The sequence below is a fragment of the Myotis daubentonii genome, chromosome 7, assembly GCF_963259705.1.
Source record: "Myotis daubentonii chromosome 7, mMyoDau2.1, whole genome shotgun sequence".
Lineage (NCBI taxonomy): Eukaryota > Metazoa > Chordata > Mammalia > Chiroptera > Vespertilionidae > Myotis > Myotis daubentonii.
Genome location: NC_081846.1, coordinates 88,058,410 through 88,079,570, shown reverse-complemented (window position 1 = coordinate 88,079,570; position 21,161 = coordinate 88,058,410). Strand labels below are relative to the sequence as shown.

Genomic DNA, 21,161 nt, shown 5'->3' with positions numbered 1-21,161 from the left:
CAGGAAAGCTCATAAAAAATGGAAAACTGGTTGCAGAATTATGAGATGCCATACAGCAACCAAAACAATCGGCAATTATCAAAATTCTGGGACACTCTAAAGCTACCACCATGGAAGCAAAAAGAAATCATCTCACCAACACTGCAGCTAGGCAGGCAGCATTAAACAGTCAAGTTATCCAGACCCGAGAATGTTCTTTGCTTCCTATTAATTCAATAAGAGACTATCTTTTACAGTTCCAACAGACGGCTGTGGAGGAAGTAAAGAGGAGATGACAATAAAAAAAAAAAAGACCTTTGACACAGATAAACAAATATGGACCCAATCAGAAACCTATCTTACCTAAAGGGGCCCAACTCCCTATACTTCAACATGTACATGAGCTAACACAGTGAGGTCCTGAAAAGATGATTGCATGGCATAAAAAATATTACTGGAAACCTCCTACTGTAGCTCATAAAGTGTACAGCTGATGTTCTATCTGTCCAAAATATAACCCAGAGAAACCACTTCATGGACTCCAAGGACATTTCCCTCTGGAAATTGGATTTTATCCAAATGCCACCATTTCAGAGATACAAATATATATTAGTTATGATTTGTGTGTTTTCTCACTGGGTAGAGACATTCCCTTGTAGGAGAGCAACAGCCATAATGGTGGGTAAATTGTTATTAGAAAAATTTAATTCCAATTGGGGAGTTCCCTCTGAGTTACACAGTGACCAAGGGACCAATTTTACTGGACAAATAATAAAATCCATCTGTAACATTTGTCCCATTCTACAGCGTTTTCATTGTGCTTATCGCCCCCAGTCCTCTTGATTGGTGGCATGTACCAATGATACAATCAAAATTCAACTATCCAAGCCCTAGGGGGGTGGCTCCATTGGTTGGAGCATCATCCTGTGTATCAAAAAGGTTACAGGTTTGATTCCTGGTCGGGACACATACCTAGGTTGTGGGTTCAATCCCTGGTTGGGGTGCATAAGGGAGGCAACTGATCGATGTTTCTCTCTCACATCAATGTTTCTCTCTCTCTCTCTCTCTCTCTCTCTCTCTCTCTCTCTCTCTCTCTCTCTTTCTCTCTCTCTCTCTCTCTCTCTTTCTCTCTCTCTCTCTCTCTCTCTCTCTCTCTCTCTCTCTCTCTCACTTCTTTCTCTGAAAATCAATGAAAATATATCCTCAAGTGAGGATTTACAAAAAGTCAACTTGCCAAAATTTCAAAAACCTTTCATCTCCCCTGGACAAAAGCTCTCCTTAGAGTGCCCCTCAACCTGAGATCTACTCCTTTTGGTAAACATAGCTTTTCTCTTTATGAAATAGTCACTGGCTGCCCTGTGCATTTGCATGAAGGGCCAAATGCACTGACTGTGCTAAAAGGAGACATTCTAAATTATTGTCAAGGGATTATTACCAGTTTAAAGAGATTAATAAAAATTAGTAGCTGATTCATTTCACAGCACAATTCCAGGAGATGAAGATTTCAAAGACTGTGGTTTACAACCAGGAGATTTGGTTTATTGGGAAAGACATTAAATAAAAGACTCTCTCCAACCTCACTGGAGGAGACCTTACCAGGTATTACTAACTAACCCATGTACAGCCAAACTCATGTATCCACATTTCTCATTTTTTAAAAAGGCACTTACCTGCAAATGGAAAATACTCCTGTCTCTGACACTCACTCGCTTCTGTCTGCAGCGGAGATCAAAAACATTTTGCTGACATCAAAGGCAGACAGCTATCTCACGGCCTGTATGCTCACAAATTAATGTTGAAAACTGTTAAATTTGTTTTTTAAATTTTTTTTATATCATCTAATTGTTACTGACTGTATGCACATAAAATGATTCTTACATTGTTATTATCCTCCTGTGATTGCCTAATGTAAACACTATCTGTCTCCACAGACCCCCTCTCCATTATTAGATATGAAAAATTTAACTTGGGTACCTGCATTTCTTTCCCACATACTAGACAATGATATTCTGATTATTAGTTATGATAATGAAATTAACGCTTTGTTGGTCCTCTCTTACTATTAATATAAGCTTCAGTACATTTTTATCCTTTATATCTATTAAAAATGATCCATCTTAGGCAAATACCTCCCAAAGCAGCTCCATGATAATTCCCCTGGTAGAATTATATATGGATCTAATCTAAATAAACACTGTATAGCTATAGGAATCAATAATATAAAGCTAAGACAAATACCTGGATATGATGGATAAAGCCTTGCAGCAACCTGCCCTATCTGTCATCCTATCTAATAATAGACAAACATGGTAATTAACTGTAACTTCGCTACCCTTCCCATTGGCTAATCAGGGTGATATGCAAATTAACTGCCAACAAAGATGGCAGTTAATTTGCATACATAGGCGCAATGATGGGAGGCCATAGGGGAAGGATGGTGATTGGAAACACAGGCGGAAGGCAAGAGCCAGGAGGCACTGCCCCGGCCGCCTTTGCCCGCCCCTCTGCCGGTGATTGGAGAAGCCAAGGGGGGCAGGGAAGAGGCAGGTGCCTGCCTCTTCCCTGGCCGCCCCTGCCAGGGATGAGCAACCGGAGATCCCACAGCAGGAAAGGGTGGCCTGTAGCCAGCCCCCCTGTGCACCTGCCTGCCCATGGGATCGCCGATGCGATCCCACAGCAGGAAAGGGGGGCCTGCAGCCAGTGTCCATGTGCGCCTGCCTGTGGGATCGCTGCAGCAATCACAGAGCAGGAAAGGGTGGCCTGCATCCAGCCCCTGTGTGCGCCTGCCCCTGGGTCACCACAGCAATCCCACAGTAGGAAAGGGGGGCCTGCAGCCAGCCCCCGTGTGCACCTGCCTGCCCATGGGATCACCGATGCATCCCACAGCAGGATAGGGCAGCCTGCAGCCACCACCACCCCCCCCCCCCCCCCGTGCACCTGTCCCTGGGTCGCCCTGGCGATCCCACAGCAGGATAGGGCGCCCCACCCTGGCCACAGCTCAAGGGAGAGTACAACATGCAGTGGAGGCCAGGAGCCTGAGAGATCAACAGAGAGGGGCGCCTGCTCCAAGCCTCCAGGGTGTGGCTGGGGGCAGGTCCCCAGCAGACACACACACACACACACAGCGCCTACTCTGAGCTTCCAATGTGGCTGGGAGCAGACCACCAGTGGACACACACACACGGCAACTGCTCGGAGCCTATGTGGCGTGGCTAGGGCCAGGCCCCAGCAGACACACACACACATACACACACACACACACACACACACACACACACGGGACGCCTGCACCGAGCCTCTGCTGCCAGACTGTGGCCATCAGTAGGACATCCACTGAGGACTCCTGGACTGAGGGGCAGGCTTGGCTGAGGGAACCCCATCCCCCAGTGCACAAATTTCGTGCACCAGGCCTCTAGTATTATATATTGTCCTTAGATTCACCAGTCATGCTCTTGTGGCTAGATGTTAATGAAACAAGAAAAATAAATCAATGAGTCTCCATTTCAGAAATGATCAGAATTAGTTGGTAGGTAGATATGTCTGTAACTAGCCTATCCTCCTTGCATCCTGATACCTGTGGGAAGGCATATGGAATACTCAAACTCTAGCTCATTTGGGGTAACCTCTACTCATTTAAATATGCCATGGAAAATTGAACATTTTTTGGCCCATTCAATATACCCCAATTGTTCCCAAGCCATAGCAACCCAATGGCAACAACATTCCTGGTAAATCCAACAACATTGCCCTCTGGAAGAAATAAAAGGAGACTACTTGGATTATTAGAAGCTGAACTTGGTATTCTGGGGCAAGTTGAACTTGCAGCTAATAAAGAACATCATCATTAGAAAAAGACTCTGTCTAAAATAGGTCACCGAGGAATTTGAAGATGTCAGCATAGGTGAACACAGGTACTCACCACCTCCCACAACCACATCAAAATTAAAACTAAAATATGGAACAACCATCATTCAGAACCACCTGAAATCTGGCTGAATGAAAGCCCTACAACTAGAGAAGTAAAAAGGAAAGCACATTGAGACCAGTAGGAGGGGTGGAGGCTGGTCCAACAACCATGTGTGGCATTTTTTTAATCAGGAGGGCTATCTTGGCTGAGGAGGCTTCCTGTGAGGAGCAAGGGGTCCAATCCCCACCCCAGACCCACAGCCCAGGATTCCAGAGCTGGGAAGAGAAGCTCTCATAACTTCAGGCTGTAAAAACCAGTGGGAATTGTGGTTCAGTGACATGGAGGCTACTGGAGACTCAAGCAGTTCCTCATAAAGGGCCAGTGCACAAACTTACTTGGACTCACTCCCTCTGAGCTCCAGCACTGGGACAACAGCTTGGGGGATCCAGCCAACCTCAAGGGGAGGAACTGGATTGTCTAGCATCAGAGCAAGAACTCAGGAACAGCTTTGTCCCAGACAAGGGTGCTTGGAGGGGATATTGTTCTTATGCTAAGACCTCCCCCATTGCAGAGCAACTAGCAGCCATATCTGAGTTTCCATCAGCCTGGCTCACACTGTTCACTCCACCATGGTGATTCCCTGAGACCCTTTCCCATCCAATTTGCAGCCCCACCCAAGCTATTTGCAGCAGCTTTTCCATATGAATGGCCTGTCCTGGCTCAGACTTCAGACTTTGCTAAAATCTCTCAAACAACCAGCAGCTGGCATCAGCAAGACCTGGCACTGGCAGCAGCCTGCCTTGCTTCACATCTTGGTCTCACCTGAGCACTTCCAATCCCAACAAAAGAAGCAGCCATCTGCAGATTGTCCTGTGGCTCCTACTGAGTATCCCTAGGCAGTGGCTGATTTTGTACCTCCTGGGAGGCCCCAGAGCCAGTGCACCCAATGGACAGCTTCAGACCATACCAGATTACAATTCTACACATCCATTAGCAACACATTCAAGGGGCAGACTCAATGAACACCAAAGCCCCAGTGAAGCAAGTCCTGCTCCACAGGGGTGTCTCCTGCACAGCAGCCCTTCCACTGTAGTTACAGCTGGTCCTCAAAGTCAATTGGCCTGAAGGTCAACTCCCAGTGATGCCAACTGCAATAAAGTTTCAACTACAACAAAGCTGTGCACACAGCCCACTCAGGGGCACAGTGCACCTAGATTTCCCAGCTCAGGTGACTGTGTAGGCTGAGCCACTGGGCCCTACAGGACACCTACTCCACAAGGTCACTCTACCAATTCCAGGAGACATAGCAGCTCTACCTAATACATAGAAACAAACACCAGGAAAGCAGCAAAAATGAGAGACAACGAAACATGTCACAAATGAAAGAACAGAAGAAATTTCCAGGAAAAAAAACACTAAATGAAACAAACTACTAGATACAGAGTTCAAAACAATGGTTATAAGGTTGCTCAAAGATATTAATGAGAGCTTTAAGGGACTTAGTGAGACTTTTAAGGATCTTAGTGAGAATGTCAAAAACATGAAAAAGCATCAGACAGAAATTAAGCATACACAAACTGAAATAAAGAATAATTTATGAGGATTCAACAGTAGACTAGAGGATGCCAAGAATCAAATTAATGATTTGGAATATGAGGAAGGAAAAAACACCAATCAGAAGAGCAAAACAAAAAAAAGAATCCAAAAATATGAAGATAGTGTAAGAAGCCTCTGGGACAACTTCAAGCCTACCAACATTTGCATCATGGGAATATCAGAAGGAGGAGAGAACAAGATATTGAAAACTTATTGGATTAAATTATGACAGAAAACTTCCCCTACCTGGTAAAAGAAATAGGCGTATAAGTCCAAGAAGTACAGAGAGTCCCAAACAAGAGGAACCCAAAGAGGCCCACACCAACACACATCATAATTAAAATGCTAAGGGTTAAAGACAAAGAGAGAATCTTAAAAGCAGCAAGAGAACAGCAGTTAGTTAACTACAAGGGAGCACCCATGCAACTGTCCACTGATTTCTCAACAGAAACTTTGCAGGCCAGAAGGGAGTGGCAAGAAATACTCAAAGTGATGAATAGCAGGGACCTACATCCAACATTACTCTACCCAGAAAAACTATCATTTAAAATTGAAGGTCAGATAAAGAGCTTCACAGATAAGAAAAAACTAAAGGAGTTCATCACCACTAAACCAGTATTACAGGAAATTGAAGTGTCTTCTTTAAGAGGAGAAAGAGGAAGAAGAAGAAGAAGAAGAAGAAGAAGAAGAAGAAGAAGAAGAAGAAGAAGAAGAAGAAGAAGAAGAAGAAGAAGAAGAAGAAGAAGAAGAAAGAGGAGGAGGAGGGATAAAAAATATGAACCATAAGATGGCAATGAATACATTTCTATCAACAATTGAATCTAAAAATCAAAATAAATGAACAAGGAATCTAATAAGCAAAATAAACTGATGAATAAAATAGAACCAGAGGCATGGAAACATGGAACAGACTGATGAATCCCAGAGGGAAGGGGGAAGGGGAGGAAGCAGGAAGAGATGATTAGCCAAAGAACTTATACTAGTATGCATATATGCATTTCCTATGGACACAGACAATAGTGTGGTGAAGACCTGGGGCAGGGCGGGAACTGGGTGGAGGGAGACAATGGGGGAAAATAAAGGGGACATCTGTAATATTCTCAACAATAAAGATTTTTAAAAATAAATAAATAAACTAGGTCACACAGGAAATGTTTCAAGTGGAAGGAAAGAGTGGGAAGCAGCATGAAAAGACAATGAGGCCTTAGCTCAATGGATAGAACAGACTGGACAGACTATAAAACTCATACACAAACCCACCAATAGGAATGTGCTAAGAAGGCAACTATTTCAAACTCATTATATGAGGTCAGCATTACCCTAATACCAAATCCAGACAAGGACACAAGGAAAGAAAATTACAGGGCAGTATCCTTAATAAACATGGATGTAAAAATCCTCAACAAAATATTAGTAAACCTAATTCAACAACACATTAAAAGAATCATACATCATTATCAAGTGGGACTTGTGCCAGGGATGCAAAGATGATTCAACAGCCACAAGTCCATTAATATCATAAAACACATTAACAAAATGAGGTATAAAAATCATATCATCTCACTAGATGCAGAAAACACATTTGACAAAATTTATAATCCATTAAAAAAAACTGTCTATAAACTGGGTATGGAGAAAACATATCTCAGCATAATAAAGGCCATATTTTACAAGCCCACAGCTAACATCAGACTCAAAGGTGAAAAGCTGAAAGTTTTTTTTCCTCTAAAATCAGAAATAAGAGAAAGTTTCAACATACCTTTGGAATGCCTGGCAAAGCAACTTGGTAATAAAATAAAAAGGTATCAAAATGGAAAGGAAGAAGTAAAACTGTCACTACTTGTAGATGACATGATATTATATATAGAAAGCCCTAAAAACTACACCAAGAGACTGTTAAAGTTGATAAATATACAGTTCAGTAAATTTGAAGGGTAAAAAAAAATCAATATTCAAAAATCTGTTCTGTTTCTGTATACTAACAATAAAGTATCAGAAAGAGAAATTAAAAAACAATCCCATTTACAATTATATTTTTAAAAAGTAAAATACCTAGAAATAAATTTGAGTAGATAAAATAGCTGTATAAGACATTAATAAAAGAAATTGAAAAAGATATAAGTAAATGAAATAATATTCTATGCTTATGGATTGAAAGAATTAATATTAAAATGTCCATACTATCTAAAGCAATCTACAGGTTCAGTGTAATCCCTATCAAAAGATCAATGGAATTTTCCCTTAACTGAGGAAACATATACAAAAAATATATATTACTAAGAGCAATGCCTTTGAATTTACTATCTATGTTTTTTTTCTAGTTTTATGGTTTTGGGTCTTACCTTTAAGTCTTTTATTCATTTTGAGTTTATTCTTATATATGGTGTGGGAAAGTGCTCTATTTTCATTTTTTGCATATATCTGTCCAGTTTTCCCAAAATTATTCATTAAATAATTGTATATTCTTACCTCCTTTGTCATAAATTAATTGATCATGTAGACCTGGGTTTATCTCTATTCTGCCCCATTGATCTATGTGTCTGTAACTATAGCCTTGTAGTGTAGTTTGTTATTAAGTAGCATAATACCTCCGACTTTGTTCTTCTTTCTCCAGATTGCTGTGGCTATTTGGGGTCTTTTTTGGTTCCATATAAATTTTAGGATTATTTGTCCCAGTTCTGTGAAAAATGCCATTGGTGTTTTGAAAGGAATTGCATTGAATCTGTAGATTGTGCATTTTAACAATGCTGATTCTTCCTGTTCATAAGAAGGTTACATGCTTCCATTTCTTTCTCTGGTGTCTTAGTTTTCCAAATACAAGTCTTTTACTGCCTTAGTGAAATTAATCCTAGGTATTTTTGATGAAAATATAAATGAGATTCTTTCCTTAGTTTCTCTTAATCCAAAATACTAATTCAAAAATATATGTGTATTACTATGTTCATCACAGCATTACTTACAATATTCAAGATATGGAAGCAACCTAAGTGTATGTGATGGGGAGCATAAGACATTTTTGGGGGGCTAGCAATCTGAACTTGTTCCAGTAACGTGCCTTCTACTGCACACTCTTGCTGCCGATAATTAACTCCATTTGTGAAAGAATGTAGGAGACCAGCAGCCAGACTCTGTAGCTAGTTAATCAGTGTCCCTAACGCACGTTCCTGGTAGCCAAGAATGAAGTCACTGCCCCTTCCTTAATTATCTGGTCCTTGCAAGACCTATTTACCTAAATACTTCCAATTTACAAGGGGCCCTAAACCAAGGATGTAACAGCTTAACTACAGGGAGGTCACTGGTGCCATCCAGGATGGACATTAGCTACAATCTAAGTTAACCATCTAACTGACTCTCGGGGGGGGCTGTGAGAGTCCACTACAGAAGCTGGTAGTTAGGAAACAAAGAAACTCAGAACTATATAAAGAGAAAATCTCATTGTCTAAGTTGTTCAGGATCTGGACCTTTGAGTCTCCTGAACCAGCAGCACTGCTTTGAATAAAGGCTTTCCTGAACCTCCCAAGTGTTCAACTATCTTCTTCCACGCCAATTCCATAACACATGTCAATAGACAAGTGGATAAAGACGATATGGTACATATATACAATGGAATATTACTCATCCATAAAAAGGAATAAACTCTTGCCATTGGGAGCAACATGAATGGAACTAGAAGTATTATGCTAAGTGAAATAAGTTAGTAGAGAAAGACAAATACCATATCCTTTCACTTTCATGTGGAATCTAAAAAATAAAATAAATGAACAAACAAAACAGAAATAAACTTATAGATAGAAATAACAAACTGACGGTTGCCAGATTGAAGGGAGATAGAGGACTGGGCGAAAAAGGTGAAAGGATTAAAAAGAAGCAGGCAGTTACAAAATAGTCACAGGGATGTAAAGTACAGCATAGAGAATATAGTCAATGACATTGTAATGACTATGTATGGTGTCGGGTGGGTACTAGACTCCTAAGTTATATAAATGTCTAACCACTGTACTGTACATATAACCTCATATGTATTGAATGTCAACTGTAATCCTATCTAATAATAGACAAACATGGTAATTGACTGTACCTTCGCTATGCCTCCCATTGGCTGATCAGAGCGATATGCAAATTAACTGCCAACAAATATGGCGGCTAACTGTTCTCAAAACTGCCTGGTACTGGCACAAGAATAGGCATATAGATCAATGGAATAGAATAGAGAGCCCAGAAATCGGCCCGAACCAATATGCTCAATTAATATTTGACAAAGGAGGCAAGAACATACAATGGAGCCAAGATAGTCTCTTCAATAAATGGTGCTGGGAAAATTGGACAGATATATGCAAGAAAATGAAACTAGACCACCAACTTACACCATACACAAAAATAAACTCAAAATGGATAAAGGACTTAAATGTACGACAGGATACCATAAAAATTCTAGAAGAATCCAAAGGCAAGAAAATCTCAGACATATGCCGAAGCAATTTCTTCACTGATACAGCTCCTAGGGCACTTGAAACTAAAGAAAAAATGAACAAATGGGACTACATCAAAATAAAAAGCTTCTGCACAGCAAAAGAAACCATCAACAAAACAACGAGAAAACCCACTGTGTGGGAAAACATATTTGCCAATGACATATCTGATAAGGGCCTAATCTCCAAAATTTATAGGGAACTCATACAACTTAACAAAAGAAAGATAAACAATCCAATCAAAAAATGGGCAAAGGACCTAAATAGACACCTTTCAAAAGAGGACATTCAGAAAGCCAAGAGACATATGAAAACATGCTCAAAGTCACTAATCATCCGAGAGATGCAAATCAAAACAGCAATGAGGTACCATCTCACACCTGTCAGACTGGCTATCATCAACAAATCAACAAACGACAAGTGCTGGAGAGGATGTGGAGAAAAAGGAACACTTGTGCACTGCTGGTGGGAATGCAGACTGGTGCAGCCACTATGGAAGACAGTATGGAGTTTCCTTAAAAAACTGAAAATGGAACTCCCATTTGACCCTGTGATCCCACTTCTAGGAATATATCCCAAGAAACCAGAAACACCAATCAGAAAGGATATATGCACCCCTATGTTCATAGCAGCACAATTCACCATAGCTAAGATCTGGAAACAGCCTAAGTGCCCATCAGTAGATGAATGGATTAGAAAACTGTGGTACATCTACACGATGGAATACTATGCTGCTGTAAAAAGGAAGGAACTCTTACCATTTGCAACGTCATGGATGGAACTGGAGAGCATTATGCTAAGTGAAATAAGCCAGTCAATAAAGGAAAAATACCACATGATCTCACTCATTCGTGGACAATAGAGACCATTATAAACTTTTGAACAATAATAGATACAGAGGCAGAGCTGCCTCAAACAGATTGTCGAGCTGCAACGGGAAGGCCGGGGAGGGTTGGGGGGCAGGAGGTAGGGGGGTAAGAGATCAACTATAGGACTTGTATGCACGCATATAAGCATAACCAATGGACATAAGACACTGGGTGATAGGGGAGGCTAGGGGACTGTCTAGGGCGGGGGGATAAAATGGATACATATGTAATACCCTTTGTAATACTTTAAGCAATAAAAAAATAAAAAATAAAAAATAAAAAAAAAATAAAAAAAAAATATGGCGGCTAATTTGCATACGGCAGGCAGGGTGGGACAGTGTGAGCCACCATCCAGGCCCCTATGTGCGACCTGGGGGCGGGGGCTCAGGAGAGGCGATTGGCATCACTTGCCTTCACCTGAGCCCTGCCTGCCCACCGGGACACAGAGCCCACTCCCGTGTGGGACCCAGACGGTGGGTGGGGGCTCAGGCAAAGGCAAGTGATGCCGATCGCCTTGCCTGAGCCCCCACCTGCCCACCAGGGACACAGGGCCGAGAGAGAGAGAGAGAGAGAGAGAGAGAGAGAGAGAGAGAGAGAGAATTTGGCACCCCGCATCTCTCCCTGATCAACCACTGCGATTCCAAGCCAGCGAGGGCTGCCTTCAAGCCGCAGCTCCAGGTCCCTCACCCCCACCCCAGGACCCAGAGCACAGTGCTGGGCAGGGGCACCCAGGAGTTCAGGAATGCAGCGCAAGGGGCCGGCACGACATGGGGGGGGGGGGGGGGGCTGTGTTTACACTGCCAAGTTCCCCACTTCTGCCCTGGCCTGCACATCCCTCCTCCTTCCCCTCAGAGGCCCAGCTCCTGCCTACATGCTTGCTGGGCAGGCCCAACTGCACCGGGGAGTGAGCCATGGTGATCAGGATGGCCACTTCCTGGGATGGGATGGCCAGACCACGGCAGTTCATGAGGGTGATGAGGCCCATGGGGCATGCACAGCCCTCAGGCAGCAGGGGTGGCCGGCCAAGCCAAGTCTGGCTTCAGTGGAGCCAGTGGGAGCCCGAGGCCACCCAAACCCCCACAGGTCCTGGGCGGATGGTGGCTCAGTGGAGAGCAGTGTCTCCATGCATGGTGCCCAGGGGCGGCTGTGAGCTGCTGCAACCCCACCCCACGCTTCAGGGAGGGGGAGAAGGCTCACAGCCACCAGCACCGTAGGGTGCACCACCTGTGCCTCAGCCTGCCAGGTTGGCAGGGTCCAGAGCAGGTGAGCTGTTCCCTTCCCCCAGTGGGAGAACAGGGAGGAGAGCACTGGGTGCAGGGAGGGGACCTCAGCTGGGATCTTCCTGGTGTGGGGAAGGGGTCCAGCCTGGGCCCGGTGTGGAGCTTAGGAAGTCTGGCTAAGCAGGCACTGGTTCATACCAACTCTTACTCTGCCATCTTCCTCCAGCTCTTCAAGCTAGCCCCCCTGCCCCACCTGTCCAGGGGAAAGGGCTCTGGGTGACCTCCCTGAGCTCAGACTGTGGGCTCAGAGACCTCAAGGAAGAGTGCAGGGGCCGGTGCAGAACTTTCAGGGCAGAGCTGCTTCGGTGTCTCGGTGAAGTTTGCAACTGACCCAAGGAGGAAACCCGAGAGCGGAAAGGCCGGGAGGCATGAATTGCCAGCACTTTAGCCACTTGAAAACAGCTCCACTTGGAATGTGAGGCGGTTATATCTTCAGCTGAGAAGTGAAGGGGCTGAACTCCACCGTCGCTGGGCTCCTGTCAGTCTGAAGCCCAAGCATCCACCACGACAAGGAAAGAGCAGAGCGAGGGGCCCCGAGGAAGGGAGGACAATTGATGAAAACTGTGTCTAGACTTTCCCCAGCCCTCTCCTTCTTTCTGCTGCCTACAAGAGCCCCAGGCCCGGCCACAGTTCTGTCTCCACATTTTAGCCCCTTATTCTCCAACCACAGAGCAAAGAAATAAGGAAAGAGTCCGTGCTGCCTTCAGAAAGTATCTATATACGTGATCGGCCAGTTGCCTTCCACAGAGGGAGGCCAGACTGCGGCTTAGGCCCGCTCCCCACAGGGACAGCAGTAGGACATCCTGTGAGGGCTCCCAGACTGTTAGAGGGGGCAGGCTGGGCTGAGGGTTGCCCCTCAAGTGCACAAATTTTTGTGCACCAGGCCTCTAGTCTATATATATAAAAGCCAAGCAACTGGAAGAAAGGAATGACCGGACAACCCATCACTATGACACACACTGTGGCAGCCTGATCAGGGCCCCAATCGGCCCTCCCAACCTCCCGTGGCCCCTCCCCCTGGCCGGCCCCATCCCCGATTACCCCCTCCATCGGAATGGGCCAACCGGACCCCACCTATGCACAACTTCATGCACTGGGCCTCTTTTTTTTTTTTAGAAAAGGGAGGGAGGCACTCTGCCTTCTTCTTTACTTTCTCACTTGAACTGCTCGCTCTGGCGAAGTCAGATGCCATGTCATAAGGGCATTCAAGTGGGCTATGGAGATGACCACCCATGGCCGAGTTCTCCTGTCCATTGACATGTGAATGAGCCACCTTGGACAAATCCTCCATCTCCAGTTAAGCCCTCCAACTGCTGCAGCCCCTGCCAACACCCCAATCACCATTCATGAGATAATCTGAGCCTTAACTTCCCAGCTAAGCCTCTCCTGAATTTCTAATATACACAAACTGTACAAATAGTAATAATAATAAATGCTAGTTAATCTAAGCCTCTAAATTTTAAGGTAATTAGTCTTTCAGCAATAGATAATCCATGGCAGTTTACATTCATTTTCACTTGATATAATTACTAATATGGTTGGTTTAATTCTATCATCTTGCTTTTGTTTTCTATTTGTCCCACCTGTTCTTTGATACTTAGCTTATGTTTCACTTCCCCTGACTGTCTTCTTTTGGATTAATCAAGTAGTTTTGTTATCTTTCATTTTATTTACTCTATTGGCTTTAAGCTATAACTGTAATTTTAAATGGTTTCTCCAGGGACTTCAATAGGCATCCTCAATTTATAGTAGTCTGGCATGAATTAATATTACAGCATTCATTTAAAATATAATAATTTATAACGATATAACTCTAGTTATCCCCCTATTCCATGCTTTTGTTGTTATATGTTCTACTTCTACATATAGAGCTAATCCCATCATATTTTTAGTATTGCCTTAAACCAGCGGTTCTCAACCTGTGGGTCTCGACCCCTTTGGGGGTCGAACAACCCTTTCACAGGGGTCGCCTAAGACCATTGGAAAACACATATGTACTTACATATTGTTTTTGTGATCAATCACTATGCTTTAATTATGTTCAAGTTGTAACAATGAAAATACATCCTGCATATCAGATATTTACATTATGATTCATAACAGTAGTAAAATTACAGTTATGAAGTAGCAATGAAAATAATTTTATGGTTGGGGGTCACCACAACATGAGGAACTGTATTAAAGGGTAATGGCATTAGGAAGGTTGAGAGCCACTGCTTTAAACAATCAACAGTTCTTTAAGAAAAAGTTAAAACATCCCTTTACATTTACCCACATATTACAATGTCAAGTACTTTTTCTTCTTTCTTTGCTAATCTGACCTTATATGTGGGTTCCTTTATATACTAGTATATAGCAATTTTTTTTCCTTTGAAATGATTTTGTAGCATAATTCTGATGGACACAAATTATATCAAACTCTGTTTGCCTTTTTTTTAATAAATATATTTTATTGATTTTTTTACAGAGAGGAAGGGAGAGAGATAGTTAGAAACATCAATGAGAGAGAAACATAGATCAGCCGCCTCCCGCACACCTCCCACTGGGGATGTGCCCGCAACCCAGGCACACGCCCCTGACCAGAACTGAACCCGGGACCTTCCAGTCCACAGGCCGACGCTCTATCCACTGAGCCAAACCGGTTTCGGCTGTGTTTTCCTTTTAAAGTTCCTTTCTCCCTTCATTTTTAGAGGATATTTTGACTGGGTATAGAATTCTTCACTTTCAGTATCTTATGTTATTTCAACATTTTAAAGATGATATTTCATTGTCTTCTACTTTTGTTTCTATTGTTCCCATCAACGTAATATTGTGCACACACACACACCAACTGCTAAGATTTTTTTATCTTTGTTTTTTATCACCTTGACTATGATTTACATAGATATTTTTTCTGCTTGGCATTTGATGAGCTTCTGGGATTTGTAGTTAATGTCTTTCATCAATTTTGACATTTTCAGCATTATCTGTTCAAACTTTTTTCTCTCTCTCCTCTACTTCTGATACCCTAATTGTCACATGATCATTCTGTTTGGCATTGGTTGTTAGGGGGGGCTGGGGGGCGATGGGGGGGAGGGGCATGTTTGCTTTGTTTTTTAACTTTCTTTTTTCTTATTTTTCCATTTGTGTAATTTTTATTGGCTTGTTATTTAATTTACAATTTTTTTAATTATGTCCAGTATAGTATTAAGTCAACCCAATAGATTTTTTATATCAAGGAAAACATTTTTTGGTAATAAAATTTCCATTTTAAAATTTTATTTTTTAATTCCTTTCCCTCTTTCATCTATTTTGTTCACTTTTTCTGAACTTCTTTAAAGTATTTAAAATAGTTATTTGATACCCTTGTCTGCTCATTCCAACATCTGGGTCATCTTTGAGTCAACTTCTATTTACTTTATTGTCATTATTATAGGTCATATTTTTCTGCTTATTTGTGTGTGGTTATTTTTCATTGTATGCTGAACATTTTCAATGATACTTTGTGGAAATTCTGGATTCTATCATTTATCTCTATATAGTGCTTTATTTTATCCTATTAGGCAGTGGAATTCCTGGCAATACGGGTCTATTTCTGGTTTATTCTTAATCTTAGAGTATTTCCTTCCAAGGAAATTGCAGCCACATAGCAGCCTCAAATTCCAATCTATGTTCTCTGTGTTCAACAAGATTTCTACCTTCTACTTGGACTCTATTTTCCTGTACTATGGCTGGAAAATTGCCCCAGGCAGGAAACCAGGGCAAATACAGAGCTCATCTCCTGTACTTGCCACTAGGCTCATTGGAGGACGACATTGGACTGTGGCAGAGAATTCAGAGTGGTCTTTGGCCAATAGCTAACGCAAAACTGGGGCACTTGGTTCAACAGCCTGCAAAGCAACCGAGACCCCACCCATACCCACCACCTTGATTGCAGCCTTTCAGAGGTCTCAGCTAAGGTGTGCCTAGAATCCTGACCGACAGAAACTATGAGATAATAAATGTGTGTGCGTTTAAGCAAAAAGTCTGTGGTAATATTGTTATACAGCAAAATATATACAACACAAATAGCAAGTCTGATACCATCAAGTTCTTTGTGACAGAAGTAGAAGTGATCCCTTCTTGTTAATCACAGAAAAGGAAACCCCAGGATATGGGACCTGGGGAAGGGCAGGAGACAAGCTGCCTTATGCATCAATTGTCAACTAGAAGACCATCCAACCTCAAAGCACCCCTTCCCATCTTAGTGCCCAGTAGTCCACCCTTGGAGCTTTATTCTTTGAATTAAATATTCTTCCATTCAACAAAGTTATATTAAGTTTCCTATATCAAAGCCCCTGTGCTTGGCACTAAGGTAATGAAGATAAATTATACATTCTCCTTGCTTTCAGGAAAGGCACAATGCTATTAATTTTATGTATGCTATCTCATTTAACGTTCACAATAATCCATGAGGTGGGTGCAATTATTTTCTGCATTTTTCACATTAAGAGTTAACACTCAGAAACATTGCAAACATAGGCATACATCTAATGAGTGATCGAATCAGAATTTGAACCCAGACTTCTTTTTATTCTGAAGTCTCCCCACTCCATTATGCTAAATTACTGCCTTGTGGGGGAGAGAGACAAATAAAAACTGCACTTGTAATGCAATGTGATAAACACTCCATTGGAGGGAGTGCTCTGGACTCAGGAAAGGCTTCAAGGAGCTGTGCTTTCCTGGGACCAAGAAGAGTGGTGCTGGAGAGATGCATGCCCGATCAGAGAGGAGGGGGCAGCAGGGCCAGGTGGCATGGTGCCTGTGGAAGGCTATGATCTGCTCAGCTGTGGGAGTGGGACTGTGGGAAGGGTGACAGGTAGGCACACAGCCCCGTGCTGGAACACAAGGCTAGGATGGGAACTAGGTGTGAGGGAGTTCCCCCTCGAAGCAGGAAGAGCACAGCAGAATGACTTGGACACTGGAGTCCCCTCCGACCCTGAGGGGAATCTGGGAGCAGGGACAGGGACCCAATGTCTCCTTCTCACAGTGACATCTGGTGTCAGCCGTCAGCCATGCCATGGTTGCCTCCCTATCCCACTAAGAGAAACTGCTCCACCCACAGCCCTTGTTCAAGGGATGGTCTAAGTAGCCATGGCTCTACCCATTGACCTTATGCCTCTGGCCACAGATGACTGCCCCAGGAATGGACACATGCTTTTGTTTTCCTCCAAGGTCGTGTAATAAGTACACCAAACTCCAGACATATTGGCTGAGGTGCAAAACCATGTAGCTCAAGGCCAGTGAGCGCCACATCTGGTCAAAGCCAGATAACAAACCCTCACCATAGGTATAGGAGGGGTCTAACGAGTCACACAGGAAACTAGTCTACAGAGAGAAACAGAGGATGGAACAGAGACACAGAGGGGAGCAGAGCTGAGGCCACCAGACCTCAGAAGGTGAGAGAAGAAAAGATGGTTAGAGGCGCTTCCTCGAGACTTCCTGGTCCTCACAAGATCTAGTTGTACACCCTCCTCCTCGATTCCAGTATATTTCCCTAAGTCCTCACAATAAATTACCTTCATCCATGCGTTAGTTTAACTAGGTTTCCACTTGTTGCAACAAATGATCCCTCTTTGATTAGAACTCTCCTTGCCAGTGATGGAAACCCTGCACTAATTGACTCCATTGCGTGCTCACTCACACAACTGAGAGAAACTGCAAGGAGGCGGAGGAGCTGGCGACCGACACAGCTGAGTCCAGGATGCGTGCTGTGTCCCTGGTGAGCTCTCTTGCTCTCTTGCTGGAAGCCGGTCCATCCTTGCTGCTTGACACAGTCACTGCAGGGAAGAAACATCTGCACAGCATATGTTTCAAGGGACCTGGCATATATGGCATACTATTCTTAATATGTTTGATCCCCCTCTTAGCGCTATGTTTTAAACAGGACCACCTCCCTGAGAAAGGTTGTTTCCCCAGATTAGGGATTAACAGGACTAGGGAAGAGAATAAATCAATGAAACCCCCTAGTGTTACAGAAATACCAGGTACTACTTATGAAGAACTTGGACTAAGACTGTTGGCAATAAATTTGGGACTTGTTGGGCCCGCATCTCCAGGGGTCTGCCCACCAGGGAAAGCACCAAAGCCTATACCCCTGGAGACCCACTGACACAGGGCAGTCCCAGGGAAGGCAAGCAGCAAGGCTGGGAGGACATAACCTTTACTGGGTAGGATAATCCCCTTCAGTCACTTCCTTGTAGCTTATCAGTAGAGCAATGACCTTGGAATAGCCCTTGTAATGGAAACACAGAGATTAACCTAGACAAGATTAAACTCAACAGAACTAGATTAACAAACGCCCTAACCTTTGGAATAGAATTTGTCAGATTAAACTCAACAGAACTAGATTAACAAACGCCCTAACCTTTGGAATAGAATTTGTCAGATTAAAATCAACAGAACTAGATTAACAAACGCCCTAACCTTTGGAAAAGAATGGATAGGATTAAACTCAACTGGTATAAATACAGATGTAACAGGACAGTAAAGACTGAACCTGGCTGGAGAACCTCCTACGCTGATCAACTGAACATTGCCTCCCTGTCATTCCTTCTTCGCAGACTCTGTCCATCCACACCTTTGGGAACCCCTGGACCTGCTGGGGCTGGACCCCAACATCTGGCGCCCAGCGTCTCAGGCACGAACCCACGACCCTGAGATTAAGAGTCTGGTGCTCTACCGACTGAGCAGCCGGCCACGTTCCAGCCTCACACCCCACGGGGCTGGCATCGACTGACTGCCGAAGGGAGCGGGTTTTGGCGCAGGAGCGCCTCAAGAGCAGCGCAGAGCTCGAGCGGAAGGCGGGGTGCCCGGAGCCTCTCAGGGGGATCCGCGTCTGAGGAGGTGGGAGAGCCCCCCCTGACCGGGCTGGAGTGAGCTGGCGACACCGCCCCTCTCGCTCTCACTGCGCCGCGCGGGCCCCTGCCCCTGCCGCGGAGGCGGCCGCTGTCTGCTCTTGAGCCCGTGGGTCAGCCGCTCTTGGGAGTCCCCGCTCTCCCCCTTCCCTCGCCCTCCACCCCGCCCGCCCGAGCCCCGAGCCCCCGCCATGGCGTCCAGGGCCACTCTGAAAAGGACTCTGGATTTCGACCCGCAGCTGAGCCCGGCGTCCCGGAAGCGCCGGCGATGTGCGCCCACCTCGGCCGCCGCCGCCTCGCCGCTGAAGCACCTCCGAATGGAGCCGTCCCCCTTCGGCGACGTCTCGTCCCGCCTCACCACAGAACAAATTCTGTGCAACGTAAAACAAGAGTATCAACGCATGCAGAAGAGAAGACATTTAGAAACTAGTTTTCAACAGACGGATCCACGTTGTACTTCGGATGCACAGCCACATGCATTTCTCCTCAGTGGACCAGCTTTGCCAGGGACTTCACCTGCAACATCCTCACCTTTAAAGCAAGAACAGCCCTTATTCACCCTACAGCAAGTTGGGGTGATCTGTCAGCGCTTGTTGAACGAACGTGAAGAGAAAGTTCGAGAAGAGTATGAAGAAATACTGAACACAAAACTTGCAGAACAATATGATGCATTTGTGAAGTTTACGCATGATCAGATAATGCGAAGATACGGAGAACAGCCTGCTAGTTATATTTCATGAATCACATTGGAACCCTGATCTAACTAAACCTCAAGCCTTCATAAAATGGAGAGACTTACTTACAGCAGCCTGGAAGGGACCTGACCTACTTTTAACCTGGGGGGGGGAGGATATGCTTGTATATTTCCACAGGACGCAGACTCACCTGTGTAGATTCCAGACCATCTAGTTCAACCTTATGTCACGCCACCCTCCGTCTCTGCCTCACCCTCCTCCTCCCCGGTACCATCCATATCGACCGACCCAGAGGGCACAGCTGACTCCTCCCCAGACACTGACACCACCATCAAGCACGGCCCTGATGGACCCATGATCCAGCCCTTCAACGCTATGATGCTTCGGGAAGCCTGTCGCCAATGACGCCGCCCGCTAACCAGATCAACAAGGACAGCCAAACCACCGCCTTGAAGACAGCTGAAATCCCTTGACTGAAGAGGCCAGCAACCTTCTACAGGAACAAGGCTCCGTGTGCACGCCATCCACTATGTTTATAGCTATGCTCGCTATCCTTGCTTGTCAGTCTTCTTCCGAGTCTTAAACAACCCAATCCGAGAGGTGGCTGCTGATTTACACGCACTATCATTGAAAAAATAAAAAAGGGAGAATTTGCTGGAAGCCGGTCCATCCTTGGAATAGAATGGATAGGATTAAAATCAACTGGTATAAATACAGATGTAACAGGACAATAAAGACAGAACCTGGCTGGAGAACCTCGCTATGCTGATCAACTGAACGCTGCCTCCGTGTCATTCCTTCTTTGCTGATTCCGTCCACACCTTTGGGAACCCCTGGACCTGCTGGGGTGCTCTTCCCTAGAAGAACAGGTGGGCTGCGGCTGCTACCGTCCCTGAGACACACCTGCACGTGGGAACTTGTGGAGCCATGGACACGACAGGGGGTTGCCTTTGGCAATGGGACTTGAGAAAATGTTCCTGACTGATCACATTTCTTCCTATTTGTATCTCAGACCTGAGACTTGGGATTTGGGCTTCTCTGATTCTGTGTGACAATGTCCTACGCCCTTGCTTCAGACAATGTCCTACTCATGGTTCAGCTGCCCAAACGGGGGACCATTTTAGTGTAAAAGGCATTGCCAGCGATAAACTAGTCTTATCACAGTACCAAAATGGCCTGCTATGTCTCCATTCTACACGCCCCGATATAATAAAGGCATCTTCCGTTTACATCACGAGGAGAAAGCCTTTTTCTCCCATTTCTATCTTAAGATGAACCCAGGTCACTCATGCTCCGAATTCAATGCTGTCTTCCTCGTGTCTGGTTCTCCCGTGAGGGAGGGCAGTGAGACACCTTCCTCTTGGATGTCACAGCCCTGACCTCAGTCACAGTCCTCCAACTGCACACACTCAGAGGTTGGAACCATCCAAATGCTCACACATTTAAGAAAAGGCTGGAGGCTGGCTGGTGTGGCTCAGTGGTTGAGCGCCA

At 44.5% G+C, this 21,161-nt stretch overlaps 1 protein-coding gene across 1 annotated transcript; it reads left to right on the top strand.

Annotated features, from left to right (window-relative positions):
* Window positions 1–19,166: 19,166 nt before the first annotated feature.
* On the top strand, window positions 19,167–19,717 carry LOC132238021 (akirin-2-like). The gene has a single exon (XM_059702519.1). The coding sequence runs from the start codon at window positions 19,167–19,169 to the stop codon at window positions 19,713–19,715; it is 549 nt and encodes a 182-aa protein (XP_059558502.1). The 3' UTR covers window positions 19,716–19,717.
* The last annotated feature ends 1,444 nt before the right edge of the window (window positions 19,718–21,161 follow it).